We start from the raw sequence: 11,107 nt of genomic DNA on the forward strand, positions 1-11,107 counted from the left end.
ACAGGCGCCGAGCCAAGGAGTTGGTTTTTTGAAAAAAATAAGTAAAATAGATAAACCTTTGGCCAGACTAACTAGAAATAGAAAAGTAAAATCTCTAGTAACCTCAATCAGAAATGATAAAAGGGAAATAACAACTGATGCCACAGAGATACAAGAGATCATCCCTGAATACTACCAGAAACTCTATGCCCAGAAATTTGACAACGTGAAAGAACTGGATCAATATTTGGAATCACACCCTCCCCTAGACTTTGCCAGGAAGAAATAGAGCTCCTGAACAGACTGATTTCAAGCACTGAGATTAAAGAAATAATAAAAAATCTTTCAACAAAAAAAATGCACTGGTCCAGATGGCTTCACACCAGAATTCTATCAAACCTTCAAAGACGAGCTTATTCCTGTACTGCAGAAATTATTCCAAAAAATTGAAGAGGAAGGAATCTTCCCCAACATGTTCTATGAAGCAAACATCATGCTGATACCAAAACCAGTAAAAACCCAACTAAAAAGGACAATTTCAGACCCATTTCACTAATGAATATAGATGCAAAAATTCTCAACAAAATCCTAGCCAATAGATTACAGCTTATCATCAAAAAAGTCATACATCATGATCTAGTAGGTTCCATCCCCGGGATATAAGGCTGGTTTAACATACACAAGTCCATAAACATTATTCACTGTATCAACAGAAGCAAAAACCAAAGACCATATGATCCTCTCAATAGATGCAGAAAAAGCATTTAATAAAATCCAGCATCCTTTTCTAATTAGAACACTGAAGAGTATAGGCATAGTTGGCACATTTCTCAAACTGATTGAAGCTATCTATGACAAACCCCCAAATAATATTTTACTGAATGGAATAAAACTGAAAGCTTTTCCTCTCTGAACTGGAACCAGACAGGTTGTCCTCTGTCACTATTACTATTCAACATAGTGCTGTAGGCTCGGCGCCTGTGGCTCAAGCGGCTAAGGCGCCAGCCACATACACCTAAGGTGACGGGTTCAAATCCCCAGCCCAGGCCTGCCAAACAACAATGATGGCTGCAACCAAAAAATGGCCAGGCGCTGTGGCGGGCGCCTGTAGTCCCAGCTACTTGGGAGGCTGAGGCAGGAGACTCACTTGAGCCCAGGAGTTGGAGGTTGCTGTGAGCGTGATGCCATGGCACTCTACCCAGGGAGATAGCTTGAGGCTCCGTCTCAAAACAAAACAAAACAAAACATAGTGCTGTAAGTTCTAGCCAATACAATTAGGCAAGACAAGGAAATAAAGGGCATCCCAATGGGAGCAGAGGAGGTCAAACTCTTTCTCTTTGCTGACAATATGCTCTTATATTTAGAGAACCCCAAAGATTCAACCACAAGACACCTGTAAGTCATCAAAAAATACAGTAATGTCTCAGGATATAAAATCAATGTCCACAAGTTGGTAGCCTTTGTATACGCCAATAACAGCCAAGATAAGAGGCTACTTAAGGACACAACTCCCTTCATAGCTTCAAAGAAAATGAAATACCTAGGAATATACCTAACAAAAGAGGTGAAGGACCTCTATAAAGAAAATAATGAAATCCTAAGAAAGGAAATAGCAGAGGATATTAACAAATGGAAGAACATACCATGCTCATGACCGGGAAAAATCAACATTGTTAAGATGTCTATACTTTCCAAAGCAATCTACCCATTCAATGCCATCCCTATTAAAATACCAACATCGTACTTTCAAGACTTGGAAAAAAAGGATTCTGCATTTTGTATGGAACCAGAAAAAAAACCATATAGCTAAAGCAGTTCTTAGTAATAAAAACAAAGTTGGGGGCATCAGCATACCAAATTTTAGGCTGTACTACAAAGGCATAGTGGTCAAGACAGCATGGTATTGGCACAAAAATATGGACATAGACATTTGGAATGGAATAGAAAACCAAGAAATGAAACTACCATCTTACAACCACCTAATTTTCCATAAAACAAACAAGAACATACACTGGGGGAAAGACTCCCTATTCAATAAATGGTGGTGGGAGAACTGGATATCCACATGTAAAAGACTGAAACTGGACCCACACCTTTCTCCACTCACAAAAATTGATTCAAGATGGATAAAGGACCTAAATTTAAGGCATGAAACAATACAAATCGTCAAATAAAGCATAGGAAAAACACTTCAAGATATCAGCCTGGGGAAAGACTTTATAAAGAAGACTGCCGTGGCAATTGTAACTAAAACAAAATAAACAAATAGAACTTAATTAAACTGAAAAGCTTCTGTACAGCTAAGGAGACAACAACTAAAGCAAATAGACAATCTACACACTGGGAAAGGATGTTTGCATATTTTGAATTGGACAAAAGTTTGAGAACTAGGATCTACAGAGAACTCAAATTAATCCACATGAAAAAAGCCAACAATCCCATATATCAATAGGCAAGAGACAGGAATAGAACCTTCTCTAAAAAAGACAGACGAATGGCTAACATATGAAAAATTGCTCATCATCCCGAATTATTAGAGAAATGCAAATCAAAACCACCCTGAGATACCATCTAACCCCATTGAGAATGGCCCACAGCACAAAAATCTCAAAACTGCAGATGCTGGTGTGGATGTGGAGAGAAGGGAACACTTTTATATTGCTGGTGGGACTGCAAACTAATACAGTCTGGAAGGAAGTATGGAGAAACCCCAAAGAACTCAAGCTAGACCTCCCATTTGATCCTGCATCCCCTTTACTGGGCATCTATCCAGAAGGGAAAAAGTCCTTTTATCATAAGGACACTTGCACTAGACTGTTTATTGCAGCTCAATTTGCAATCGCCAAAATGTGGAAACAGCCTAAATGCCCACCAACCCAAGAATGGATTAACAAGCTGTGGTATATGTACACCATGGAATACTATTCAGCCATTAAAAAAATAGAGACTTTATAGCCTCTGTATTAACCTGGATGGAAGTGCAACACATTATTCTTAGTAAAGCATCACAAGAAGGAAGAAGCATGAATCCTATGTACTCAATTTTGATATGAGGACAATTAATGACACAGTGGCGGTAGGGGAGAGCAGAGAGAGAAAGAAGAGAGGGGTAGGGAAAGGAAGAGCAGAGAGAGGGAAGGAGGGAGGGGTTCTCAGTGTGTGACACACCTTTTGGGGGCAAGAAACAATTATAAAAGGGACTTTACCTAACAAATGCAATCAATGTAACCTGGTTTCTTGTACCCACAATGAATCCCCAACAATAAAAAGTGTTACTATTTCCGTTGTAGCCATAAAGTATATATATCGTATATAATAAACGATGTAATACATAAATTTGGATTAAATAAAATTTTGTCAACATGTATAAGAATCTCATAATCACTTATTTTTATTTATTTATTTATTTTTGAGACAGAGTCTCACTTTGTCATCCTCAGTAGAGTGCTATGGCATCATAGTTCATGGCAATCTCAAACTCCTGGGCTCAAGCGATTCTCTTGCCTCAGCCTCCCAAGTAGCAGGGACTACAGGTGTCTACCACAATGCCCAGCTATTTTTAGATATAAGGTCTTGCTCTGGCTCAGACTGATCTCAAACTTGTGAGCTCAAGTGATCTACCTGCCTTGGACTTCCCAGAGCATTAGGATTACAGGCATGAGCCACTATGCTGGCTCAAGTTTTACCTCAAGTTACAAAAGTGTTAAAACACTCTTTCAGTCCTTGTTACTATTATTTGAGTCTGGGAGACGATTTGTTTGTTTGTTTAGACAGAGTCTCAGTCTGTTGCCTTAGAGTTCAGCGCCTTGGCATCATCACAGCTCACAGCAACCTCAAATTCTTGGACTCCCACGATCCTCTTGCCTCTGCCTCCCAAGTAGCTGGGACTACAGATGCCTGCCACAAAACCCTGCTAAGTTTTTTTTTTTTTTTTTCTACTTTTAGTAAAGAGGGGGTCTCACTCTTGCTCAGGCTAGCTTCAATCTCCTGAGCTCAAGAAATCTGCCTGCCCTGGCCTACCAGCATGCCAGGATTACAGGCATGAGTCACCATGTCTGGCCTGTTGTTTTTATTGTTTTTTAATTTTAAATCAAGTGTGAAAATTGTATGATCATTGGCATACAATTTTTGTGGTCAAAACTCAATGCTTACTTAAACTTTTTTTTCTGTAGTGTAAATAATAAATTTATCTTTAGATATTATGGGAACTATGTCAACCTAACAAGCCATTTCCTCTGTTAATCCTAGTTCTGTGGTTGTGATGGTTTGCAAACTATTTCTAAACTTAGGTTTGGTACTATGTTTAGAGATGATTTATTTTAGCCTCAACAACAAGATTTGTCATTATTTTTCCAAAAATTTTATTTGGTCAAAAACCTGATTTGTATTATTTTCTTCTCATGCTGCCTTGGTATGCAGAATGAATTGAAAACATGATGTTTGCATCACATGTTTGTTAAATGTGTCTCATATGCAATAAAGTGAAACACAAACTTTTGTTGCATTAAACCACCAAGATCTGTGTAGAAATTTGATACTATAATATAGCCTAGCTTTCCTGAGCAATAAAGATATATTAAATTGCAAGTGGGCATAAGTTAAAAATGAAAAAGATTCTCACAGTAATGTGCAAGTATTGCACATTTTCTCTTATTACAATATGTATAATTTATGGTCTAAGCTAAACACACACACACACATTTATATGATTTTCCTAAGACTAACAGTTAGTTCTACCTTTTTCTCAAGAGAAAGAAGAAAACATAATTATTTGGTGTATATCAGAGAATTTTCAAACTAGGAAAAGTTCAGATCTTCCAGTCCCTTGTCCGTACTTATCTATGATATACTCTTATTCTTTATTTCAGCAACTAAAATTTCATACATCATTCCTGAAAAGAAAGCTTTTTAAGTAGAAATCATGTTACTAAACTAGAAATTGGTTGTTTTTTTTTTTTTTTACCTCAAGTTATTTCACTTTTTATGTGGCAAAGGAAATGCAGGTTGTCCTCCCCAGAGGTCCTCAGAAGACAGCAGTTGAGGGTTTTCTGGGTCTTCCCCACTTCCTAAGGGCAAAAGAGAACCCTAAGAAAGACTAAGTTTGAACTTTTCATCTACCACTGAAAAGCAGCCATCTTTGAAAATACACCATCACTTGTCTATATTAAATCCTTCTCTTCAGTCAAATAACATTTCCTTCATGTTTTAATCCACTTGTTCTTAATGTTTCTAACAGCAAAACCCTCTTTTCATATGGCAGATTAGTAGAATGGATATATTGAACTATCTAAGACTGATAAGAAACAGGACCCAGACATTCCCAAAATATCCTCAGGCACAGCCGAAAACCATAGCTTTCCACTTCATACCAAGCTTAGTTTTATGACGCATCTATTATGTTGTAGATATGATGAAGACATTCAAATAAGTAAAAGACACCATCATTTTTCTCAAGCAGATTCACTATCATTCCCCTCCCCTCCCCTCCCCTCCCCTTCCCTTCTCTTCTCTTTTCTTCAGGGTCTCTCTCTGTTGCCCAGACTAGAGTGCAGCAGTATCATCATAGCTCACTGCAATTTCAAACTCCTGGGCTAGAGCAGCCCCTCTGCTTCAGTCTCCTGAGTAACTGGGAACTACAGGTGCAGACCACTACAGCCAGCTAAGTTTTCAATTTTTTGTAGAGGTGGAATTTGCTTTGTTGCTCAGGTTGGTCTTGAACTCCTGGCCTTAAGCCTCGTCCTCCCAAAGGGCTAGGATTACAAGGCATAATATTATAGCTTCAACTTTCTATAGTTGTTTCAGAATATTCACCTGTGGTTTGTATTGTTCTCCACTCAAATAAGCTTCCTCAAGCATCTGGCTTTTCTGTTCTTCTCTGCCCTCCTTTCATGATGCTTAAGAAAATCTGCACACTTTTGCTTCAACTCTGTTGCATTTTTAATACTTAGCCTCTTACTTCTAGACTTTAGCCCCCATCACTTTCAGAGTTTCCCACCAAATCCATTTTACCAAGAAGCTGTGATATTTCTGCTTCCCCATCCAATCTCCTTCCCAATAATTCATACTAAGTAAATGGAAAAGAGTAGAAATAACATTTTCTATTTTTATTTTATAATTAAGTATATATAAAATGCTTCTGTCTATACTTGGGCCATTGCATATGTTGATGTGCATTGTACAACTGCAGGAGCATGGCCTGCAGGGGCATGGACTCTAGGGTCATGGCTTGCAGGGGCACGGATTGTAGGGTCACAGATTCCAGGGACACGGATGCAGGGGCACAGACTCCACGGTCACAGCCTGCAGGGGGCTGACCTGCACGGGCATGGATTGCAGGGTCACAGACTCCAGGGGCACGGATGCAGGGGCACGGATGCAGGGGCACAGACTCCAGGGGCATGGATGCAGGGTCACAGCCTGCAGGGGCACGGATTCAGGGGCACAGACTCCAGAGTCATACACAATTATGTGGCTGCCTCCAGCCCAGGCCTGCTCTGTGCTGAAACAACCAACCTTGCTAGGATGGGTTTCTCAAAAGATGGTCTAAGGACTGGTACCCTCTGGAGTCCTTTTATAAAAAGTGTGATGCCAAGCCTACTGCATCAAAATTTCTAGGGCAGGGACCTGGAATGTTTTTTTTTTTTTTAAGCAATTTCTTTTGGGGAATTTTATTCACACTAAAGTTTGAACATTCCCCATTTTTAGTTACTTGTTGCTACAGAACAACTCTTCTCCCTGCTAACCCTATTGGCTTTAGACAATGATTTATTACTTTTCATGATTTTATGTGGGTTGATTATCAGTTTCTCTTCTGGTTTCTCTTACGCTTCTTCAGACAGCATCATTCTGGTAGAGGCACGGTTAGATCAAAATGTCCAAAATGGCCTTTCTCGTGTATTTGGCAGTGGTGCTGCCTGTCAGCAGGGCACCTCAGCTCAGCTCTTCTTGTGACTTCCCTTCCTCCAGTTTGCTGAAACAGCTTCTCAGTGCAATGTTCTAAGACAGGAAAGGTGGAAGCTGCAAGCTCCCCTGAGGCCTAGGTCTGCTTGTTCGACATCATTCCTGCCACATTCTATTGTGTCAAAGCAAGTCAGAAGCCCAGACCAGGTTCAAAGTCTGGGAATCTAGGTTCCATTTCTTGATAAAGTCAGCTGTAAAGCATCTGCGACTGCAGTTATTTTCCCTGCACACTGTGGTACTTAATATTCTGAACTTTCTCGATCACAACTACAGGAATTGGCATGGTAATGAAACTTCTGGAATATAGTATTTATGGGCTTTGCTTTGAGATGGAAGTTTCTGCCTGTATTTGCTAGAAAGAGGTTGGTTTGCTTTCAAGTCCTGAGACCAGGATTGTTAATACAGCTAATAATCAGTAAACATAAGAGTTCAACCTGAGTAGCTCAAAAAAATTTTTTTTGTGGTATCTAGATTTCCGTATGGGACCTCTCAAAAGCAACTATGGACTTATTTAAGAAAAATTTGTTACATACAGCAGGATTGCATATTTTTCGCATTTTATTTGAGGTTTTTCCATCAAAAATGTTCTAAATGTTAAAAAGTCAGAACTGGCTAACATAAAATTCATTTCCTCTTCTCCCATACGTATCTTATAGTGATTTTTGAAAATAGCCAGAGGTCTTACTTACACAGGAAAATGATGGAAAGAATAAGGAAGGACTGAAGTCCCCTGAGAAGATAAAATTCAGTGCTCATCTCAGGAGGAAGGGCTGAGATAGCAGACTTCCCCATGGTCACCAAACCTGTTCTGAGTCAGTGACAAAGGGAGGGCAGCCACCCAATCTCCCTTCACATCTCTGCTCCAAGTATTCACCACCGTGTTTACAAAGTGCAGTGAGAAAACAGATCCAAAATTTATTCTTGAAAAGTAACCTCTGACAAAGCTTAAACAGCAGTCAATTCTTAAGAAAAACATCAGCCTCTGAGTGTATGAATCCAATTAATCATGAAAATACTTTTTAATCAATGAAAAGAAAACGTGATTAATTTGCCTATTGCCTCGAGTTAAAGTGTTTTTATATATTTCCTATATTTATTATTTACTTTGGAATTGTATTCCTTTTGGTTACTGAAGCAAAAGTTTGCCAATAATTGTGCCTCCCTGAGTCAGCGAGTAAATTTCCCACTACTCTCCCAGAGAGATGAGTCACCGCCTGGCTTAGGGAAGTCAGAGAGAGCTGGCTGTCTGGGTTGGATGAGAAACAACATTGCAGTCAATCAGTCTAGACGGCTTAGGGGGCAGCCACTTGGCCATTTATGGTATCATTTCCCCTTTTTACTGGGAGAGCCTAGGAAGCAAATAGAGACTCCTGGGAATATATGTAGGATTGCCAAATTTAGTGGATAAAAATACAGGATGTCCAGTTAAATTTGGATTTTGGATAAACAATGCCTACTTTTTTAGTATGCATATATTCCATGCAATAATCAGGACTTTGAGGACACACTTGCACTTGAAAAAAGAAAGAAGGAAAGAAAGAAATCATCATTTACCTGAAATTCGTATTTCTTTGGGCATCTTGTATATTATCTGGCAAGCCTATTTCACCTTTTTTTTTTTTTTGATACAGAATCTCACTACCCTCAGTAGAGTGCTGTGGCGTCACAGCTCACAGTAACCTCCAACTCTTGGGCTCAAGCGATTCTCTTGCCTCAGTCTCCCAAGTAGCTGGGACTATAGGTGCCTGCCACAATGCCTGGCTAATTTTTTGTTGCAGTTTGGTCGGGGCCGGGTTTGAACCCACCACCCTTGGTATATGGGGCTGGTGCCCTACTCACTGAGCCTCAGGCACTGTCCTATATATAAATTTTTTTGCAAAGCTTCTCCATTGCTTCCTATATGCACCAATGTTGAGATTTGCTGTCTTTGATCAACTAGGTCATTGGGACACTAGTTAATATTTACTGTCATCATCTGGGTGGAAGGCAAGACCTTTAAAAAAAAATTGGAGGGGTGGGTGCAGTGGCTCACGCCTGTAATCCCAGCACTTGGGAGGCTGAGGCAGGTGGATTGCCTGAGCTCACAAGTCTGAGACCAGCCTGAGTAAGAGCAAGACCTTGTCTCTAAAAATAGCCAGCCTTGGTGCCCATAGCTCAGTGGTTAGGGCACCTCTACACCCAGCCTGGTGGGTTAGAATCTGGCCCAGACCTGCTAAAGCAAACAAACAAACAAAATAGCTGGGCATTGTGGCAGGCGCCAGCTATTGGGGAGGCTGAAGCAAGAGAATCGCTTAAGCCCAAGAGTTTGAGGTTGCTGGGAGCTGTGACGCCATAGCTTTCTACAGAGGGTGACAAAGTGAGACTCTGTCTCAAAAAAAAAAAAAAAATTGGCATGCTGGTTGTTACATAGTAAGTGTAATCTCGAGAGAATGAAATTTGAAGGCTCACCATCAAGGCCTTTTCTCTGTGTCCACTTTCAGTTATACTTTCTAAGCAATCAAAAAAAGCAGTCAGATGTTATTATTTTAACTGCTATAATTAATATGTTCCACAAACTATTTTCTAAATTTGGGAATTTTATATCTGTAACATCCTGGTTGTGGAAAGATTTTTTTTTCCTGTGAGTCTAAAATAATTTATTTCTCACATTTCTAATGGAAACCAAACAGCTACCGCCTCAGAGTCAGACTGGCTTGGAAAGACCGAATTTATGATCTGTTACACTTGATGAGGCTTGACTAGAGTCAGGGAATGTGACTTAAGGAAGAAAATCCCATCTCTAAGTCTTGTTGCTTTTCCCATAGATACGTCAACAACATGAAAGTATGCTTTGAACGCTACGGATACCGATATAGCACACATATAACACATCCTTACACAAAACAGATGGCTGCTGACACAAATCGGCTGGAGGAACCTTCTATAAAAGCCTTGTTTCCTAACCAAATGCCTTACTCTATTTTTCTCCTACTTTTGTCACTTTGGTGTCATCCATTTTTATGCCATCTTCTTTAAATCACGATCTTTTCCTTTTGCGGATTTGTCAAGACTAAGGAATGCCTTTGTGCTAAGTGGTACCTCTTGCAGGGCTCTTTCCTTACTTTTTCTGTATCTGGGTTCCTCTTCGTCACTTCATTCATCATATATTCTCTTCTCTCCTTCAGGTCTAGTTGCTCATCCTCTGTCCTAGAGCCCAGACTTCAGAACCTGTGACCAGAACTCGACCTGCCGCCCTCACCAACTCCGCCAGCAGCTACCCCACCCTGGGAAACAACCTTAAAAAGTCCAGAGACACTCGGGATTTAAAGGCTGCCAACCTGAAACGGTGACTCAGAGGAGGTACAACAAGACCATCAGCAGGTGTGTGACTAATTGTTTTGCAAACATTTAACTGTGGGCCATATACTTAGTGTAACCCTTTCAGAAACTTTTGGCCCTGGAGGTGGATGAGGGCAAAGTGGAAAGCGGCTGGTAAGCCTCTCAGAAGGAGGAGAAAGTTAACTTCGCCCTGCTTCATACAAAATCAGCCACCAGAAATTGTTTCGTTTTAACCAATGTAGTTTACTCTTGCTTCCCTGAGAGGCTTATCCACAGTTTCTTAAAACTGAGCCCTCGCTACAGCAGTGTGGTGTACAATATGGTAACAAAACTAGTGTAACTAACTAGTATTTATTTAGCACTTGTGTGGTTTTTGTTGAGACAGAGTCTCACTTTATTGCCCTTGGTAGAGTGCTGTTGCGTCACAGTTCACAGCCTCCAACTCCTGGGCTTAGATGATTCTCTTGCCTCAGCCTCCCCAGTAGCTGGGACTACAAGTGCCCGTCAGAACTCCTGGCTATTTTTTGGTGCAGTTTGGCAGGGGCTGGGTTTGAACCCACCACCCTCGGTATATGGGGCCAGCACCCTACCCACTGAGCCACAGGCGCCACCCAGTTTTCTGGATCCTTACCTGTGGCCTTTTGACTGAACCCAGATTTTACAGAACAAACCCTTTTAATAAAGGTGTTTGTCCCATGAAGTCTGAATTCAGTAACAACCCGACAAGTACTATCCACTACTCGTACTTTCCTTGGTGTTGTGTTGTAGGAGCTCTTGACTTAAGCTCTGCCACTAACAAATCTTTAGCATGTTCTCATACCTTCCTTGAATTTTGCATCTTTATTAAGAA

The 11,107-nt window shown here is 40.4% G+C and overlaps 1 protein-coding gene across 1 annotated transcript in view; it reads right to left on the minus strand.

Annotated features, from left to right (window-relative positions):
- ITGAV (integrin subunit alpha V) overlaps positions 1–6,379 on the minus strand; it is a 94,257-nt gene extending 87,878 nt beyond the window's left edge. The window contains exon 1 of the mRNA XM_023514155.1: positions 6,126–6,379. Within this exon, the coding sequence (XP_023369923.1) occupies positions 6,126–6,379 (254 nt within the window). The remainder of the gene's footprint in view (positions 1–6,125) is intronic.
- Positions 6,380–11,107: the final 4,728 nt, after the last annotated feature.

The sequence above is a fragment of the Otolemur garnettii genome, unplaced genomic scaffold, assembly GCF_000181295.1.
Source record: "Otolemur garnettii isolate 467f Iridium unplaced genomic scaffold, OtoGar3 scaffold00048, whole genome shotgun sequence".
NCBI lineage: Eukaryota > Metazoa > Chordata > Mammalia > Primates > Galagidae > Otolemur > Otolemur garnettii.